At 35.0% G+C, this 14,315-nt stretch overlaps 1 protein-coding gene across 4 annotated transcripts in view; it reads right to left on the bottom strand.

Moving 5' to 3' along the window:
• Diaph2 (diaphanous related formin 2) overlaps positions 1 to 14,315 on the bottom strand; it is a 678,308-nt gene that overhangs the window by 264,050 nt on the left and 399,943 nt on the right. For all 4 annotated transcript variants that reach the window (XM_021152792.2, XM_021152793.2, XM_029473659.1 and 1 more), the window contains one exon: positions 3,859 to 3,983. In XM_021152792.2, the coding sequence (XP_021008451.1) occupies positions 3,859 to 3,983 (125 nt within the window). The remainder of the gene's footprint in view (positions 1 to 3,858; positions 3,984 to 14,315) is intronic.

The following is a 14,315-nucleotide window of genomic DNA, read 5'->3' as shown; positions in this document are numbered from 1 at the left end:
GTTTTGCAGCCTTTCACTCTGAGGTAGAGTCTGTCTATTTCGCTGAGGTGGGTTTCCTATAAGCAGCAAAATGTTGGGTCCTATTTGTGTAGCCAGTCTGTTAGTCTATGTCTTTTTATTGGGGAATTGAGTCCATTGATATTTAGAGATATTAAGGAAAAGTAATTGTTGCTTCTTGTTATTTTTGTTGTTAGAGTTGTGATTCTGTTCTTGTGGCTGTCTTCTTTTAGGTTTGTTGAAGGATTACTTTTTTCCTTTTTCTAGGGCATAGTTTCTGTCCTTGTATTGGTGTTTTCCATTATTATCCTTTGAAGGGCTGGATTCATGGAAAGATATTGTGTGAATTTGGGAAGTTTTCTTCTATAATTTTGTTGAAGATATTTACTGGCCCTTTAAGTTGAAAATCTTCATTCTCATCTACTCCTATTATCCATAGGTTTGGTCTTCTCATTATGTCCTGGATTTCCTGGATGTTTTGAGTTAGGATCTTTTTGCACTTTGCATTTTCTTTGATTGTTGTGCCCATGTTCTCTATGGAATCTTCTGCACCTGAGATTCTTTCTTTCATCTCTATGGTTCCTGATTTCTTTCCTAGGGTTTCTATCTCCAGAGTTGTCTCTCTTTGGGTTTTCTTTATTGTTTCGACTTCTATTTTTAGGTCTTGGATGGTTTTGTTCAATCCCATCACCTGTTTGGTAGTGTTTTCCTGTAACTCTCTAAGGGATTTTTGTGTTTCCTCTTTAAAGGCTTCTAGTCGTTTACCTGTGTTTTCCTGTATTTCCTTCTTAAAGTCCTCCATCATCATCATCATCATGAGAAGTGACTTTCGATCCATGTCTTGCTTTTCTGGTGTGATGGTGTGTCCAGGACTTGCTATGATGGGAGAGTTTGGTTCTGATGATGCCAAGTAACCTTGGTTTCTGTTGCTTCTGTTCTTATGCTTGCCTCCTGCCATCTGTTTATCTTAAGTGCTTGCTGCCCTCAATATATCTGATTGGAGCCTTTACTTCTGTCTTAGTTAGGGTTTTACTGCTGTGAACAGACACCATGACCAAGGCAAGTCTTATAAAAAACAACATTTAATTGGGGCTGACTTACAGGTTCAGAGGTTCAGTCCATTATCATCAAGGTGGGAGCATGGCAGTATCCAGGCAGGCATGGCACAGGAGGAGCTGAGAGTTCTATGTCTTCATCCAAAGGCTGCTAGTGGAAGACTGACTTCCAGGCAACTAGGGTGAGGATCTTATACCCACACCCACAGTGACACACCCATTCCAACCAGGTCACACCTATTCCAACAAGGCCACACCTTCAGATGGTGCCACTCCCTGGTCCAAGGATATACAAACCATCACACCTTCCTATAATCCCAGTTGATTAAGGTCTTCTCAGAGTCCAGCTTTCTCTGTGACCCTTTGATTGTGGGCTCCTATGAACCTAAGATTCTGGGTGTGTCAAAGTTTTTGGCATTCAAGCTTCCTCTGAGACCCTGAAATACTGGTGTGGCCTCTTGTTATCCTGGGATCCTGTTGTCCTAAGATCCTAGGCGTTTTAAGGTGCCTGGAAGTGGTGTCTCTTTTGAGGGCCATAAAGCTGTCTGGTCAGTGATCCTAAGATCCCGTGGAGAGTTCTCTAGGGACTGTGGGGGTGTCCTCTGATTCCGTGCCCTAGGTGACCCAGTACTGGTGCTGACTGGAAGTGACTTGTGCCCCTGGTCAGTCAGGGTTTTCTGCTTCCCTTTTGCTGTCTGAGGTCCAGTGCTATTGGATAGGAACAGATGTTGTGTTCCACTCACCAGTGAACATAAGATTATGTGGAGAGTCCTCTCGGGACCGTGGGGGTGTCCACTGACTGTGCCCTAGGTGACCCCTAGGTGACCGGGTGCTGGTACAATTGGAAGGGACTTGTGCCCCTTGTCAGTCTGGTTTTCTGCTTCCCTTCTGTTGTCTCAGGTCCCGCATGATTGGATTGGAACAGAAGTTGTGTTCCACTCACCAGTGATCCTAAGATCTCATGGAGAGTCCTCTAGGGACCGTGGGGGTGTCCGCCGACCTCTGCACCCTAGGTGATTGGGTGCTGGCAATGACCGGAAGGGCTTGCTATGTCTTTCTAGAAGAGTGAAATTCTCGCTGAGCACTCATGAAGATTTCCAGAACAATACTAATTTGTACAATAATTTCACTAGTATAATTTATTAATTTATGTTTTTAAGATGCTAAATATTCCACTTTCTGTAATAAATTGTCATATTTTGCCTTGATATGAAATGCAAAGTAACAATCCTATACATTTTAATACAGTTTCCAATCCTCTTGTGGACAAACAGTCACACTTTAAATGAAGAATAGCTGTTCATCTGTAACATATAGATTCAGAAGGCTCTGGATTTTCATTTTAAAATGATTAATTACCTGCATAAAGAGAGAAATAAAATAGGGAGTCCAGGCCAAGTTCATGAGGGTTTGAAATTAGCTTTTCTTTTTCTTTTTCAAAATGAACAACAAAGACTCAATGTTGCAAGCTGTTGTGTGGCCATCAGCCAACTGTAAAAGAAAATACTCTATAGAACAAGGGGATCAGAAATTAAATTTTAAGAATATGAGGCAAGAGTCAAAATGAAAAAGGTTTGTTTCCAGCCAAAGGACAATATGACATATTTGAAAGAAAAATAAATCTAATCACAATAAAGTGCAAGGTTCATATTGAGCTTCTCACTAAAGCCAGTTCTATAAACCCTGGCTAGGAGAGGATTGGCTGTTTTCACTGGCTGACAAACTTGTTCATCCAATGTTCCTCTTCACAAATGTAGTATCACTAAAGGACCACACAGACTTATTTAATGAGGCGAAAGAATAAGTGTGGAAAATAATTTGTATGTAAATGCCAAGTAGCAACCTTAAGTAACTCTTAGGTTCAGTATCATAACATCTAAGATGGCTAGGAACAAAACAGGGGCAAGAAGAAAAAGATGATAGGTTTAACCTTGAAAGACGGTTACTCCATATAGTTGTTGAAGGAATTATTATCTGATAAAGAAATTGCAGTATTTATTCCCTCTAGAGATATAAACTAGTGAATCAATCTGCAGTTCGAGATACTTATTTAAACCCAGAGGAGGAAGATATGGCTCTTACTGAAAATACAGAATAGAAAAAAAAAATCAGCTCTGAATGTAGTTTATCTCAAGACACCAGCTTTACCATTCAACAATTCAAACTAAATATAGTTTCTCACAGTTTCCTTTTTCATATATATACATATATACACACGCATACATATGTATATATCAAGATATATTTACTGTTATCTCTATTCATGTATTTCAGCTGATTTAAATCCATCAACTACTGATCAATTCATTTCTCTTCCCATTCATGTATCTATCCATTTATCTTTCAGTCTATTAATATTAGTCATCCAAAATGCATGTATACCCTCAGAAAATGCATGTGAATATGTCCAAAGAAGAAAGAAATAATTATAACTCCCTTCAAAAGGTCATTTTTTCACACTGATCCTATCTTTTAAGCACTTGATTACTAAAGAAGATTATTTGCTTTGTTCTTTCAGATATAATTAAACCACCTAAGATTTACCTTGTATATCTTGTGGTCTTCCAAGTAAAATCAAATCTGTCCTTGAAAAATGGCAATTTTTTTGATCCAGTTGTTCTCTTGCTTCTACCAAATTCAAAACATGGTGAAATAAAATTTAATCTGCTAATAAAAAAAACAAAAGCAGCATACACGCAGATTCATCTAATGTTACAGAATAGGGAGTCTAGAACTAACCACAAAGTAAAAAGATGGATAGACACATGCAAACACATAAACAAATGCTTGAATATATAAAGGATATCATCATCTTTTCCACAAACTTATCATGGTGAGATTCTGCTTGTGGGAAATTCTTGATGTTTTTCTCCAAATGAAGAATGCTTTGTTCCATCGCTACAAGGTTGCTCTTGAGTATTTGAGCTGAAACTAAAGAAAAAAGTACAGAAAATTTAGAATCTTTTACTAGGTATTCCACAAAATAACTAAAACCAGTATCTGCTAAGGGATTTTCCTAAATGAAGAGAATGGCTCCACGAAGTCATTTCACACTTTTCTGAGTTACTGCTCATAAAAATTCTACTCTCTATGAGGTAAATGAAAATGTGTAATGTAATATACCAAATCATCATATTTAATATAGAAATGTCATCATTTTACTCAGCCATTAGTTCAGACGAACCCATTCCTATTTAAATTTATTGATAGGACACCTAATATTTCATTCTTTAAAATCTAAATTGAAGATTAAAGAGAAAGTAAGGTTCAAAGAGACCTTATCTTATTAATGCATTCCTTGTCTATGTAAATGATTTAAGGATAAGTTACATAAAAGAATGAAATATTTGCTTTTTTGTAAAAACTCTGAGTTTTATAAACCAACACCTGTGGAAGAATTCCCATCTTTAAGATTTCATACTCAATGGAGACAGAAAAACAATTGTTGATACAAAAGGTGAATACACAGGCATATCCACAGAGATTCAGCATCCCCTCAAACACTTTCATTAGTTGATTTAAATATCCTTAATATTCTCTGCACTTTTCCTCTACTTTTATTGACAGCAAATAATTTGAAATGTATTCAAACTGCTCCTTAATACATATACACTTTCTGGATCTTTCATGATGCCTTCATTTTAGGAAGACAATTAAAAAATGACTGAATTATGAACAAAGACACTTCTATCAGTATTAACAGAATCTGATGAAATTCTAGTTGAGGAAACAAGGGAAGGGTTACAAGTTGATAAATAGCCTGTGACACTTTTTTTAAAGCCAACACTAGGAAATACTGTTTTCATTAAAGACTATGGAACACAATTAGAAAAATACATTTTTTTTTAATTCCAGTACATTTTTTTTCTCTTTCAGAGACATATCAGCATCACAATAAAAAAAATTAACAGACTGACTAAATCATCCCTCTGGCAAATTTCAGCCAGATTATTCTGATCCAAATTCATCACTCTGACAAGATTACCTTTATCATTCAATGAGGAAAAAAATCACCCTAATATACATAGAAGTTTAAGAGACTGAAAATCAAACACTAACACTGAAGATTATTTTTTTTTCTACTAACCACTTAGTATAAATGGCTCTATCCAATACAACTCCATTTGTTTAGCTCTGACAAGTTTAAAAAATATTCTTTGAGAGAATTTGAAGAACTTTTGCCTTGCCAAAACTTTACTAATGCTACAACAATCACTGTTCACAAAGGACAAGTTTATTGTGAAGGAAATCCCTGATTTTAAAATTGAGGTTTTGACATTTAGGTTCTTTCTCTGTAGTCTTCCCCCAAATCCAGAAGGTTTCTCCTTTCCCATTCCGATTACTGGAAAAACAAAAGGTGTGAAGTTGACTAGATGTTTAGTCACTTGGGTTCCAAGAACAAGAGGGGAGGGAGGTTGAAGACATAGTAGAGTAAGGTAGGGACAGGTGCCTCTCCTTGAAAGCAGAACAAAAGGGCATGCTAATCTCTGAAAAGAAAAAAAAAAAAACAGGGAAAATATAGGTCTTTACTTCCACTGCACTACACTGAGAACCACCATTTTCTTTCTTCTGCCCACAGATCTTTACCATTCTACATCCTTCACCAAATCAATGAAAAGTCAACACTGAGGTTTAGGCTCTTAGTCTTTTTAAGAAAGCTCCCCATCAAGTGGTTGGGTGGGGGAGCGTGTGGGGGACTTTTGGGATAGCACTGGAAATGTAAATGAAATAAATACCCAATTTAAAAAAAAAGAAAGCTCCCCATCTAAAAATTTGAATGCAATATTTTATTAACCTATATTTTCTTACTGATCTGTGAATGAACCAATATTTCTAGACTTGTCCTGATCAATTTTACGAACGAATACAGTTGGCATGCTGAGTACTTTGACCTTAGGAGATTGAAATCCCCCAGAAACAACCACTCTTTGATCTCCTGTCCTGATAGCTCCAGCAAGACCTTTACTTACTTACTAACTTTCCCTCTTCCAATGTAGCTAGCTCACAGAAAGTAGATTCCTCAACCCCAAACCAGTCCTATTACCTAGGAAGGTCCCTCTCTTTTTTCTTGAAAACTTTTACTTGGGAAGAAGGATTGCTACAATAGCAGCATAGCAGATTCTTGGAGAGTCTTGATCTGTTGCCTTCTCTGTTCTATTAACTTTAAATTGTCCAAATAAACTTTAAGCCTCTTTATTTCTGAAAGTTTCCATGTCATACAATGTATTAGTTACATTAGCTATGTTTTCCCTTCGCTATCCTATCTCGTGTTGATTATTACCCTTATAATGGTTGAGCTAAAGGTTCAACTCATTGTGTGCCATGCAGGGTGGCAATGGCAAGGTAATGGTAAGACACATGCTTAGTGGTTATGAATTAAAATTTACATTTTAAGAAACATTGCTTCATATGTATATGTACATTTCCACAACTAACATTGCAGCATAGGTTAGATAGAATAATGATCCACAGTTTATACCAACTATTATGTCATATAAAAGGAAGTGCAGAATTGAAACCTGCCTAGAAAGATGGAGGATAGCGGGATATACTTTACACAGTGAGAAAGCAAGGAAATGGGAAAAAGAAGAATAGTAATAGAAAGCTTTATTAGTTCCCCTGAACTACATTTCTAGTGAATTATTTATACTGTAACTAAACCAAAGGATAAAATGCGCGAGATAGAATAACAGGGGAATTCTACCTTATATGCACATGCAAACCTTTCTAGCATTACATATTTGTCTTTACATTGGTGGAAATCATCTTGACATTGACTTAGAAGTGATATTAAAGGGAAATCTGAAAAAAAAAGTCATTTATATAGTCGAGGTCCCTGTAAAACAGAGCTTATGATAGAGTTTACTTACTAGAATTTTATTGGGTTCGAGATGAGAGTAGATAATTCCAGAGAAACAGGCATAGAGAATAAAAGAAAGTAAATAAAGGAGGCTTAAGTTACAGAGCTTCCCATAATTTTACAGCAGCTGTAGTTCACAGCTTAGTGTCTCAGAAAAATCTCTCCATTATTAAGGACTTCATGAGCATGACACATATACCATCACTTGGCAGGGGCACGATTTAAAGACCACAGGATTGGTTTAACATTTTGACGTTACTATTCTCGAGAATAAAATTATTTTCAATTCCAGCCCACATTGCCATTGTACCTTGGGTCTTACAAATTATGGAGTTGACTTTTATCTCCATAAAAAATCAAAAGTATCTTATAAGAGTTGTTGGGAGCGAATACACATTTCACCTCCCTCCTGGCTTCTTTCAACACATATTTTCTGAGATGTTAACAGACTGCTTTGGTCTGAGATCCTAGTTGTGTGCTTGCATGTGTTTGTGCGTGCATGTATATCTATTACGAAAAGAGTACCTAGCCAATATAGAGTATCATATACTAGATCCAGAGCACAAAATTCCTTATAATCAAAAGTGCCTCAGTTATTAACTTTTTTTTTGGCAATTTACACCACTATTTTCCTTTTTGACTTATATAGCTTATATACATTCTTACCTGTTAGTCATAAATCTGCCTTGTCAAAGCAGTAATCACTCTTCATTTTGCAAGAAAAGTATCAGTTCAAGCTATAACCTGTTTCTTCAATTAGAGTTTTTATGGAAGTAAATTCTTTGTGTATGTCATTATTCTTCCCTCTATCGTCTATCTCCCAGTGTTACAATTCTGCTGGACATACATATGCTAGTTAAAAATTAAATAGGGTAATCATAATCTAAGAAAATAAGGAGACCCTCCCTTACTGGTCATCCCTACTGTGCTCTGATATAATTTAATATTAGAAAAAATAGAATTCCTTTTGATGAAAAGTACTAAACCTAATTTGTGTTCTCTGTACATCATTTTTACAGGGTACATTGACTTTTAAGTCTGGAAAGTAATGATAATTACTGTAAATACAAGGAAGTTCAAATTTAACAAATGTTTTTGGAAACTAAACAATGTAAGAGTCCCTAGAAACATTTAAAAGTTATTCTGGCTTTGTAGAATTTTATGAAGATACTGAACAAATCCAAAAATGTTAAGAATGATAATGGATTTATCAGGTAAATTACTTGTTAAAAACACTGTTTTAATCTAAGAATTATAAGAGCTGGAGTCAATGAATTGGGTGAATGGGTAAAAAGCCTGACAAATTGACTTCAATTCCTGGATACCACAGAAAAATCTACATGAGAAAGCAGGAATCCCAAATAGTAATCCTAGCAATGCCCATGGCAGGACAGGAGAATAAGCCAGTTTACAAGCAAGAGAAGTAGGAAGGGTTCAAAACAACAGAAAAGAGGGAGACTGCCTAGAACAAGATGTAAATAGGAAACCTACTCCCAAAACTAATCCTCTGGCTTCTACATGTGTAACATGGCATGGTTACAAAACACACACACACACACACACACACTCACACACACACACACAGAGTGAAAAACGAAAAATATTACAAAAAAAAACCCAAACTTAATAGTCAAGTTTTATAATGAACATTTATGCAGCTCCTACCCTACTAGAGAGAGAAGTGGGGTACTTTTCCTGGTAGTGGCAGTACCAGATGCTCCAAAACTAGTTATGTACTACATTGGATTACAAATGCTTGTCTTTGGAATAGCCTCGGGCTGAGGGTGTATTTTTGTGCCTGTCATTGTATTAGTTCACTAATATAAATTACGGAGTCTTTTATGACAGTGCAAACATTTTCTATCCAAGTAAATCCCCACTACGGACATTTTTAATGACTGATTAGTCAGTCTGGTGGCAATTCGGCAATTCATTTTTTTTCTCATTTCAATTTTTACATCTGCTATTGAATTACTGAATCTGAATTGTAACACTAAAAATTAAATTATAGCTACCATGTTCTTTCTTATAGCTTTCTTTCATGTACTCCATAAATAACCTTTTAAGCATAGTATACTCTCTTGAGTTATATGTAGGAGAAACTTTCCTTTCAAATTTTATTTATCTACTTGCTGGAGTTGAAAAATATATGCATGCATTTCTTGGCTTCTGGCAAATATATGATAGTAGCCCGATCTTTAGTCAAATTATTTTAAATTTATGACTTTAAGACAAGCAAAATATAAGATAAATATTTTAAGTGACAAAATGGATGGAAAGACTCTTCAATTACATAGTATAAAGGAGAACTAATACAAATTTAAAGAAATAAAATCATAGTACTTAGATGACATTCTCTAGATTATATTTACAATGTAATTATTTATAAAATCAAAAAGCTTTTCCAACGAACTTGGTTTTTCTTTTTTCCTTCTGTATTAAATTTTTAATCAGTTTTAAACAGTGACAAAGTAACAGGGCTCTTCTTACATCTGAGCTCAAAAAAAGGGCAAGTAAAAATTTCTTCATGTAAGACTATGAGTGAACAGGCTCAAAAGTGACTACAAGCCTTTGCCAATTTTCCATAAGTGAATACATTCAGCTGAATTACTATCAGCTGAACCACACACCATTAAAATGACTCATCCAGAAAGCATGTGTGAGATATTAAAAGCACCTTGAATAATGGGCATTGTTGTATGCTTTCTCAAATGCATGTATAAGCTAACAGATTCATTTTATATGAACGCTACACATGGAAATGAAGCCAATATGTTTATACAATGACAATGGCAAAATCTCATCACCAAGGGATTATTTGGACTTTAAAAAACATAAATGGGAAATAGGACCTAGATATGGAATTCCTAATCCATATCACTCCAAAATGAAATACAAAAGTGGCACATAGAAGAAAATTATTGTTTAAAACTTTAAGAGAACATGCAACTTAGCTACGATTCCTTAGCATTCTTTTTTCTATTATGGGATGGGGGGGGTACTGATATACAGACAACACTGGCGTGAAATTCACCATGAATCTTTCACAGGCTGGGATCATACATGTGTGCCACTATTCCAGTTTAAGTAGCATTCTTTGTAACAATAATTTAAAAATATGTGCTCCCTTGACCCCTTCACATACCCCTATCACATGTCCCCGTGAGTGGAAGGTAGTTTTCTAAATGGAGCTCATAATGTGGTCTGAACTGAATCAGAGTGTGAAAGAACTATAGTAAGGAAACACAACCACTACCACATTGTTTAACTCTTAACAATTCCGTAAGTACATTTCAGTATCTGGGTACATTGACGTGTTGAGTCTCTAGTCCTGAAAACCAAAATCTGAACACAATATGTTTAAATAAAGAATCTAAACTTTGAATAGAGAATAGAAAGAAAATTTACCAATAACTAGGGGAAGGTAACTAAATAGCTAGATTGAGGAGGAAGGGGAATAAGGAAGAAACTTTTTAAATAATGATTTTTAGGCAAAAAAAAAAAAATCCTATATCCTGACTACAAATCTACAGCAGTGGACAGCTGCCCATGAAGAACTTCACTTCCCCCACCTGCTGACTCCCCTGCAACTATTATTCTGCCTACAGCAAATACTATGTGTGAATTTTTGAATCAAAGGTGAAAACAAACCGAAATCTCCTGCTTTTGCTGACAGTATTAGCTCAAGGCTAAGACTGGGAAGTACATAGCAAGTTGAATCTTCTCTAAAACAATGCTGGATAGAAACTCTTTGGAATTTTTGCTCTTATTATCAGAAGAGCAAAATTTTTTACAAAGAATGTTTCTATTAAAATACCAGCACTCAGAAGGAGGAGCCCAGCTTATCCAGCTTGTGTTATGTATCTAAACCCTGTTTCAAAGAAATAAAATAAATGGAAGGAGATGAAAACCAAAAGACAAACCAAAAACAAACAAAAAGCCAACCAAACAAACAAAAAAACCAACCAAACAAAATCAAAACATTTTCCTTAAAAAAAAAAAAAGATTCTGATCACTCACATATCAACTTTTAATAGGTCATGTAGAGCATTTATTGAGGGGGTATTGGGCTATTTTGAACTCTCCTGTGGAGAGTTAAGTAATGGAAGTGCTATTCTTATTTTTAAGTTTATTTTTACTATTTTTGAGACAGGGTTTGTCCTTCATGATGTCTTATACTAATACCTTCACTTGTAAAATGTATGCAATGTACTCTTACTTTAACTCAGAATCAGAAAACTAGCAACAAAAACAAACACTGTCAAAAGACACTATTAAATATGACAATAGAGGCTTTAAAATGATTAGTAAAGTTATAAAATAAAAAAAAACTCATATAAAATGAAGGCATGTTGACTAAGCCTAGAAGAAAAATAAAAAAGTTTAAGGAATCCAAAATTTTAAAATTTTAAAATCTTAACTTTTTCAGTACAAAACTATTTGTGAGCTTCATTCTGCAGTCTAACAATTTAGTAATTATTACAGCAAAATCAAAGAGATAAAAAGCACATGGGAAAAAGTCTTATACTTAATAGTGGTAAAACTGTAATAATCTAGGGTGATAAAATCGTACTGTTTCTCATCAAGACACTCCCAAACTATCTGCCTTGGTTTGGGTTATTTGATTATTTGTTTGAGATTGAGTTTGACTGTGTAATCCTGGCTAGGCCAAAAGCCCACATCCTCCAATAATTGCCTGTCTCCAGGGCTGAGATCATAGCTATTGCTATGAAGCCTGTCTTAACTTCTTACTCTTTAAGTGTGCGTTCACAATGACTTCATGAGAGTAGTCATTTAAAAACAGCTTTCTTCCAGTATATTATTTGCTTAGTAAGGTGTGAAAGAAGCAGATGGATTAGTAAACTATTTCAATGTTTTTCAGCAAGAACTAAATATATATAAAGTGTTTTTAGAAAGCTAAAATGCTACATAAAAGAAGATCATATTCCTTAGTCTACTGTTTGTGATCATGGTCAAATTTTTCAGGAACTGTAGTCTTGAACTCATTAGGGAAATTAGTAGGATTATATGATATAGTGTGGATATACTTGTACTTGACCCAATTTTGGGGGGAAAACATGTTTAATGTATGAAGTCTCCAGGTAAGTACAAGTACAAAGCTATCAATTTCACTTAAATTGAACAAGGGTTGTCATGGCATCAGTGACATTATGCTGGGGTCAGAATGCTGGAGCCATTTCAGTCTATTCCACATTTCTGCTGCCTGGATTAGCATTTGTTCTGCTGGATAATAGGGTTACAGGTCAGACAGAAGATGCTTGCAGGGGTTTATTAACTCTATGGCTAAATTGTCAACCTTCATTAACTAACTATAGAGACTAACAGGATTGCTAGGTGCCCAGTAATAAGGCAATGCAAACTAAGGGAAGTAAAAGGAATATGATTTTGATAGTTCTTGGAGTTTATCACTACTGAAACTGATCCCTACGTAAAACAAAGCTTGATTATTTATCTTATTACCATCATTCCATAAATCTAGTGGAAATAGATATTTTTACCTCATCACAAAGAGTGGTTTCAAAAACAAACAACAATGAGGTTAGAAAGATAAGTGAGGCTCTGTAATAAGATTTTCATTTGTTTTGTTCTGTTTTTATTTTTCATTTTTTTTGGGGGGGTATTACCCTAAGTATGGTCAGAAAGATAGGAAAGGCTTCCAGGAGATGATTAAAGATACTAGAGATAGTTTGCATTTTAGATAGATGAAATGTGAGGGGTAATGAAAGAATTAGTAAGAATGATTCCCAGGTTTCTAGCACCAGCAACAGACAGAACTTTGGAGGAAGTGATCAAGCATTAACTGTGGTCTACTTAGCTTTAAATACAAGGACTATTGTAGCTGAGATTTCAAATAAACAGCTGCCTGCTGAAGCAGTTCTGCCTGGGCACTGGACACCCACAGGCATTTGCATATTGATCTGACTTCATAACAGTTACATTGTTTCAGTATATTGCTATGATATAATTTAGTCTGTAGATACTTTCTGGTTCTATAAATCTAGGTTATAATTTCTGCACCCCTGCCTCATTTCAAGTACAAACATTTCTAGATGTTGGTTAAGGTCATTTCCCTCTTGGCTATGTTTGTAATTTATTCCTTTTTTTCTGTGCCCCTTTCCCTGAGTTCCTCTACTCTTGTACTGACACCATGGATATTTCTATTAAGATGTTTTGCCTTGCTGAGAAGTCTTGCTACAACACTTCTCTTGAAACAAATGTTGCCAATAACAAGCAGAAAGGTAATTGCATTTGGAGGTGACAGGAGTTCATTAAATTAAAAAAAGAAAAAACCTACAAGGTCTGAAAACTATAAAAATACCTGTCAGAATTTAGCTTATGAAGAGGAGGATACACTTCAAAGCCCAAACTGTTTTCTATTCCTAAATTATAAAATTGTCCCATTAACAGTGATGCAAGGGAAGGGAGCAAAGGTATTAAGCCAATAAAAGTTTCAACTTCCTTTGGCCTCACCGTCATTCTCACTGGCTATACTAGGGTATATTAGCCTCAAACTGCCTAAAAAAAAAAAAAAAATACTTTCTAAAAGAAAGAAAAAAAAAAAGTTCACCAAAGAAATTCACAAGGTATTATTTATAGTAGTATAAACATGATGTAAACAAAAGTACCAGAAATAAGAGAATGACTGATAAAAGCTTAGTACAATATTATGAAAGAATACAGACTTTAGTGTGAAACTTATGAAATGAATTAGTAAAATAGAACTTTTGATTTTAGATGAAGAGAAAAATATCAACGCAAATGTTTGTAGACTATGATCTTTACTGTGAATTATCTTACATTAATAAATTATTTAAATAGAAACAAAGACTGAAGGGGACATGCATAAGTGGTCGAGTAAAAAAAAAAAGTTTTGTTGGAATCCAGCCAGCCCCATTCATTTATGTATGGTCAGTGGTTGCTTTTGCGTTACAGAGGCAGAGTGAAGTCCTTGTAACAGGAGATCTATCTGGTGCACACAATCTAAAATATTTAATATTAAGCTCTTTGTAGAAAAACCTTGCTGATTCATGTTCTAGATTTTTAAAAAATGCTATCTTGAGATACCAGCAAATTCCCAGTCCAGATTTTCTATAAGGATATGAAAAAGGAGAAATCAAATATGGATTTTTATAGAATAAAGAAGAGCATGGAAGCAGACTTCTGTCTTTTAGATACTTCTATAAGCGCAATGCTATAAGATATCTTTGTAGAGACAGTTTCTATCCCTTGACAGGTATAATGTATATAATCAATTCCACAATCTAGAGAAGGTTATGTGTCTTTCACAGAAATGAACAAGACTATATTCCTATATAAGCATGGAGGAAAAAAACACGTTTTTATACAGCAAAAATATAGACAAGAGCAAAGCATGCTGGGGA

Source organism: Mus caroli, chromosome X (genome assembly GCF_900094665.2).
Source record: "Mus caroli chromosome X, CAROLI_EIJ_v1.1, whole genome shotgun sequence".
NCBI classification, from domain to species: domain Eukaryota; kingdom Metazoa; phylum Chordata; class Mammalia; order Rodentia; family Muridae; genus Mus; species Mus caroli.
Note: the sequence above shows the minus strand (reverse complement) of the source record. Positions and strands in the feature narration are given on the sequence as shown.